The sequence below is a fragment of the Diachasma alloeum genome, unplaced genomic scaffold, assembly GCF_001412515.2.
Source record: "Diachasma alloeum isolate Michigan unplaced genomic scaffold, Dall2.0 Dall_scaffold_00179, whole genome shotgun sequence".
In the NCBI taxonomy this organism is placed as follows: Eukaryota; Metazoa; Arthropoda; class Insecta; order Hymenoptera; family Braconidae; genus Diachasma; species Diachasma alloeum.
Genome location: NW_021680345.1, coordinates 768,175 through 774,743, shown reverse-complemented (window position 1 = coordinate 774,743; position 6,569 = coordinate 768,175). Strand labels below are relative to the sequence as shown.

The 6,569-nt window shown below is 40.8% G+C and overlaps 1 protein-coding gene across 1 annotated transcript in view; it reads right to left on the bottom strand.

Moving 5' to 3' along the window:
* The window catches only part of LOC107042895, a 204,167-nt gene that overhangs the window by 21,726 nt on the left and 175,872 nt on the right, over positions 1-6,569 (bottom strand). Inside the window, exon 5 of the mRNA XM_015264145.1 lies at positions 2,946-3,131. Within this exon, the coding sequence (XP_015119631.1) occupies positions 2,946-3,131 (186 nt within the window). The remainder of the gene's footprint in view (positions 1-2,945; positions 3,132-6,569) is intronic.

The following is a 6,569-nucleotide window of genomic DNA, read 5'->3' as shown; positions in this document are numbered from 1 at the left end:
ACCCTGTGTTTTCAATTGAAAACCCGAGTTGAAAACCCGAGTTTGTAGCAAAGATGTCAGACAAGATATGAATGTTTTTTTGAGCTCAAACGAAAGAGCGGGTCGAGAAATGGCGTGCTAGGACCTCTAAAGATGGTTTTGAACGAGGGGAGTCTCCTAGACCCCAATGATCTATACACACGCAGATTTAATATAGGCCCATAGAATTACGGGGACCGGCAAGGATTTGGAAAGTCTGAATGCAAGTCCTGCTTACACCTAACAAGTGCTGAAGTGGGACATATCCAGAGGTAGAAAGGTCTCGGAAGCACTTGGGAAGAGGCTTCCCAAGACCTATCCAGTTCTGAACGGAGAGACCTAAGTAGAATTTGTCAGGTCCAATTATTCGACTCGGGATATGGAACAATCAATAAAATTCTCGAATTTGACATCGAACGTTTCACAACCTAGTTACCAAATCGACCCCCTCTCAAAAACTTCATTCAATCAACTGAGAAATTGTTATTCTGGTTAACCGTGTTTCCTTCAGCCACAGAATCATCTCTACAATCGATAAATGTTCACCGAGCTCACTAATCCAATCAAAAACCTCCCAAATCTGTTTACGAATCCCCCAAACGATTATAGAGAAACCAAAACGATCAAACACACCGCAGATGCCTTCAAAGCTTCATACACCGCTCGTTGTGACTCCACGCCCTTACGTTGTTCCCCGATAGTTTAGCCATTCTGCCGTCGACACAGAGACTCACCGAACTTCAGGAAGATCACCAGCACTACAGATGAGCTTCTCTCAATATACTCAACTTCCTCCTCTCTCTTCACTCCGCCATTTCCAACATTTCCAGCTGTATAAGTAGAGCGATAGGCGGAGATAGAGAATCACCTAGTAACCTTCTCTATCCCAAAGAAAACGAGGTCTGAAGGAGTTCGATAATTGGAACTCGCGCGTTTCCTTGTGCTATCAAAAGGAAAACGACTGGTGAACTGGAGCGACTCCATTCAAACCGATAAACCTGGGATTTTCAATGAAATTTAATTTGATCTCCAAAAGTTTTCCCTCAGTCACATTCAAATTTGCACCTTGTTTTCAATTTCAATTCTCATTTAAATGCATCGAGCTAATGGAAAAATAGTTTTTGACAAGAGCCGAAAATACACCTGTTGCATTTATTCCACGAGGCGATTGTACTTTGCAAATCGTAAAACACGGGGATTCATGCGGCCAAGTGTTTCTCGGATTACGGCCACTCGCGTTTTATTTTACTTTAGTTGACGATTAAATGGACTACGATCATTAACCGTAACACGAGAGGAAACTCTCGATGCTGATATATATCGTATTCTCATTTGTTCGCGACGTGTCCTTTGTTTGTATGGCTATTGAGTGTGAAACTACGATGGAGTCATTATTCTCTTCGGTGTTGTTTATCACTCAAGTTTATGAGCTCTCTACACGGGCGTTAATTGGATAATTATCAAGAAAAAGTCGGGAATGCACGATTTGCTGTAACTACGATTGCATGTTATTACAGTTAAATGGTACTACTCTTCGATTAATGTATTAATTAATTATGTATGTAATGACTTGCACTGCTAGAAAATTCCTCCTGAAATTTGGAGTGATAAATCTTGAAATTTTTAATAATCACTGATTCACACGAAATTTTCATGTATTTTATTATTGTAAAATCAGGCGGAAAAATCAATTCTGGAGTACTCAATGGAATTACCATTGTCCGGTCCACATGATAATGAAAATTATTGAATAATTTTAAAATGCTTTCATTTTCCGCAATGAATTTGAAAATTCCTAGAGCTGCCCACGAGACTTAAACGAGTCTCATGGGACAGTTCTGTTGGCGGAAATTTGGATCGGGAAAATAATCCCCCGAATACCACTCGGGCTTCAAAATTCGTCACATATTTCCCTTTAGGTTCCCTCCATACAATCGAAGGAGTCAAGTTTACCAGGAACATAGGAAAATTCTACCTGAAAAACTTGACCCTCTCGTTTGTTTGCAACGATCCTATCGGAAAATACCAGATAATGTTGAAGCTCTTGTATGTTATTAAATTTCCCATGAAATTTCTTTCCAGTAGTAATACCACTAGTTTGGTAGCCTCGAATACTCCGCTCTGATAGACTGATTTCTGATTAAGAAAAATAACCAGAACAATTTTACCCGAAAAATAAATCTACACTATTAGAAAAAAAATGGAATTTAATGGATTATTTCCCCATCCCCCTGCCGACCAGCGCAATTGCGGTATTCGAAATCCTGTGGTCCAATCAAAAGAGAATTATATCGAGAATTTTCCTATCCAAATTTCAGCGAATAGAATTGCACTATTTAACTGTTATTTTACATAATCAAAATGGTATTCAACTGACAATTTCCTCAATTCTGATTTTGTCCAATCGGAGTGCGGTATTCGGGGTCACGTGACACGTTTCGCACTGATAATGTGATAAATTCCGAGGCTGCAGGGAAATTATCGGACTGGTTACAACCATATGAGCTAGAACATTTTTTTTAGGCCGTGTAACGAACGATATTTTTTGTCAGAACGGCTATAGCGTCCGTAAATCACTGCCTTTCGGCCGGAATGACAAAAAATTTGTTTCACGCTTGATTTGTTCATTCCACTCTTCAATACATCGACTTCATCCCAACCATTTCTCGACGTTTCATAACCTCTCACGTCCGCAGAACTTTTTCCTAAGCAAAATTTATATAATTCTCACATTTTTCATTTTATTTTCCCTAATTTTTTTGCTTCCCAGCTTTATCCCACAAACTTTTTTCCACTCGAACCCAGAGCGCACCCGTGCACCTCTCCAACTTTCTTTTTTGTCTCCCTCCCACTCCTCCCTACTTCCGCACTCGCTCTCTCTCTCTCTCTCTCGCCCTTCATCTTCCGCACACTTTTGATATACTCACAGCTCGTTCCTCAGTCTCGACAATGAGGTGGTTATTCTTGAGTGTGAGGGTGATAATGTTGCCGTTGGCGTTTTTGCTTGTGTGGTTACCAGGCGAAGCGTACTCATGGTTACTCGCTGCCAGTGCCACTTCATCCATTACTTCCGTTTCACAGATATACCTCGGTCCGTCAAGTCCATTCACAAGCTGAAAATCACAGAAATATTCAATTTTAAATTCAATGGGGCAGTTAACAAGACACGTTACGAGATATAGCATGGCTGTGCAGATTTTCCTAGGTATCAGGACATTGGGAGATAAAGCGGGTTTGAGGAGGACGGATTCTCTGATGTGGGATACTGAGAAGAGACCACATGATGACAGAGCGGACGTGCTTTCCAGGCATTTTCATCTCTACTCAATTTTCCGTAAAATCGTAGAATTGTCATGGGCCTTTAACTACACATTCGCTTCACACGACCTAGACGTGTAACTAAAAATGCCCACCATCGCTGTAATAACGCAGCGGGGAGAAGGCGGGGATGGGGAGGTGTTCGTGCCTGGCTGAGTGGACTGAGTGTTTCGTCAATTTAACTAATCGCAGGTTGAGTGCTAGTCGAAAGTCCATCGGTACGGAATAAAGTTTTAATTCAATTTATCCTTTCAATCCCGATCATTCCCAGTGATTGCCTCGACTTTAATTTTTCGACATCGAAATTACAGACACATTTCCACATTCGCCCTCCCTCCCCGTTTATGTAAATTGAGGAGAAGAAAAGAGGGAGAATCAAGAAAATTATGAAAGAGGAAATGTTGACGAGAATAATAATGATTCCATGTCAAAATGCTTTTTACCCGATGGAACGAATGTTGAATAACTGATGTTTCCACATACTGGTGGTACATGGGGATCTGCTGAATTCGATACTCGAATTTGGAATGGTATTTTACTCATACATCCCAGTGTATCAGCATGCCCTCCAACATTTTCCAAGCGCACACAAAACACATTGGGTCACATTGTTCCCTTCTATTCCATCCCTGTCCACGATTGGGGTTAAACCGCGAATCGTTGGAACAATTTCCAAATGATCAACGGTTGATGCTGCGAGAATCGCACCCCGATGCGGTAGCTCTAATTCCCAGTCAACTAGAAATTTTAGACATTCTACTATGTCTCTATATTATAAAAATCCAAGTCGACTTCTGGTAATGAAAATTTAGTACTTGAAATTAAGATTCTAAAATAAAAGCTCCAAAATAAGGATCATGAAGGTCAGAATAAGGGTCATGAGGGTCAAAATAAGGGTCACAAGGGTTAAAAGGGTCAGAATAACGGTTACGAGGGCCAGAATAAAATTCACAAGGGTTAAATTAAGGGTCACGAGGGTAACAAGAGTCAGAATAAGGGTCACGAGAATGGTCCTGAGGAACCCTTGAGGATTCTTGAGGGATAAGAATCATGAGGGTCAAAATAAGCGTCACGAGGGTCATAATAAGGGGCACGTGAGTCAGAATAAGGATCACAAGACTCAGATGAAGGGTCATAAAGGTCAGAATAAGGGTCATGAGGATGAGATTAAGGGTCATGAGGGTTGGAATAATGGTCCAAATAAGGCTCATATAGGTCAGATTAAACGTCACAAGGGTCAGATTAAGGGTTTAAATAAGGGTCACAAGGATCAGATGAAAATACGGATAAAGGTCACAAGAATCATAGTAAGGGTCCAAATAGGGGTTATGGAGGTCAGAAATTAAGGGTCATAAGGGTCAGAATGAGGATCATGGAGGTCATATGGGAGTTGGCGATCAAAGCGAGCAGCGGGCGTAGCCCCCTAGTTATATCTAACTTCTCATGATGACGTGTTTTATCGACGTTCAATCAACTCCTTCTTATGTAAACACGAGTTTTATTTACTTCTGACACTCCACTAGCGTGGAAATATACACACTAAACATCAAATATTGATTCTGTTGAAATCTGAAGGAAAAGGAAGATGAAAGTACTTTTACTTTCATGATAAAGCGGAGTGCAATGTGCGATAAAGTTGAGTGTCTATCGGTGGGATAAACTCCGCTATTTTTCGAGGAAAATATACCTCATACTCCCGTGTGGGCGGGAAGTGCAATATGATGGGTGGGTAAATGATGCATGAGTGTCGAAGAAGGGGGAGAGATCGATAATGGAGGATGACGGATTGTGTAAACGAGTGTTTAATATATGTAAGGCTGAATTTTTTAAGCAGTTGTTTAAGAAAATTCTCAAACTTCAAACATCCATCACTAACTTTTTCTTTGTTTAGCAATTTCTATTAGCAATTTATGAGTCTTTTGCGGATGTTCTTCTTCAGTTTTATCACAAATATTGGAATAGAATAAGCCGTAAAATTGTTTTAATTGCGTTTTTTAGATAATTTTTGTCATTCCGACTGGAGGCAGCGATACACGGACACGTAGAGAAAAAATATTGTTCGGCACACGGCCCTCACCTTCGGCTCGGGCTGCAAACCCATATTGGCCGGAAAAGTTTTTTTCGGCCTAATGGGGAAATATACCATGGAGGTACCAGTAACCGACAGTCTAAGAAGAATCCCAGGGTAAAATTTTCAAAAAAATTTTTTTGAGAGTTATTCTACACAGAGAAACAAAAACTCGCAGTTTAATCCACAGAAAAAAGTTTCTCTGCCTATTGACTATTGAAAGAAGGTGTTTCTTACATGAGAAATGCAAAAAAAAGAAATATCACGGAAAGTGGGCTCGAATGTCGGATCCTCGTATACTGTTGAATACTGGTAACCCCACGGTACTATTTTTTCACCTCCGTTATTCAATTATTTATTTTTCTGCATTGTATATTACCAATAATCTTCCACTCGATGTTTTCCATCATGCCACCGGTGAAGAGAAATATTTTCACCTTCTTTTTATCCCTTCTCTTCTTTTTTGGTGGCACATTATGAGAGGAGTTGTGAACATATACGCCAATATACGGTATTCTCGCATCCGTCGACGCTTCGTCGTTGTCGTTACCCCAGTGGGTAGTCTAGCGGAAGTAGACATCCACAAAGGAGCGCACCCTCCTCACCCCGACCCCCGGCGCCTGGCTCTTCCCCTTATTCTCGGGTCTGGACGGCACAAACCTAGCGCCATATATACCACTCACAGCGTTCAGACACCGTTGTCAGTCTTCAGTGACAACGGAGACAGGAGAATCACGGGGTTGGGAAATTTCAGATGGTACCTAGAATTGCTTCCCGGTCGGATATAATGATTCGCGAATACAAGCAGAGAAGACAATCAGAGCGACGTAAAATAACATTCAAGATAACGACTTGACCATGTGCCAAGACTTCGGATTAAAAGTCAATTGCTCTACTTAGAAGGAGATTATTTTTCCCATTCTGTGTGAATGGAATTGAGGCGACATTTGATGACAGATGATTTAGCTTCCTCCGTATTGAACTATTTATTCCTTCTGTCCTAATTCTGATCAATGAGATCGCAGTGTTCGTTGCCATGAAGTAGATCCAGTTCAGTATTTCATTTCATGTTTCAATATTTCTTTTTTGTGATATCTGCCTAAAAAGTGCATTTTTCGAAACAGTTTAGTGGGCGTAAAGCGTTTGTTTTCCGCACGGCGTGCCC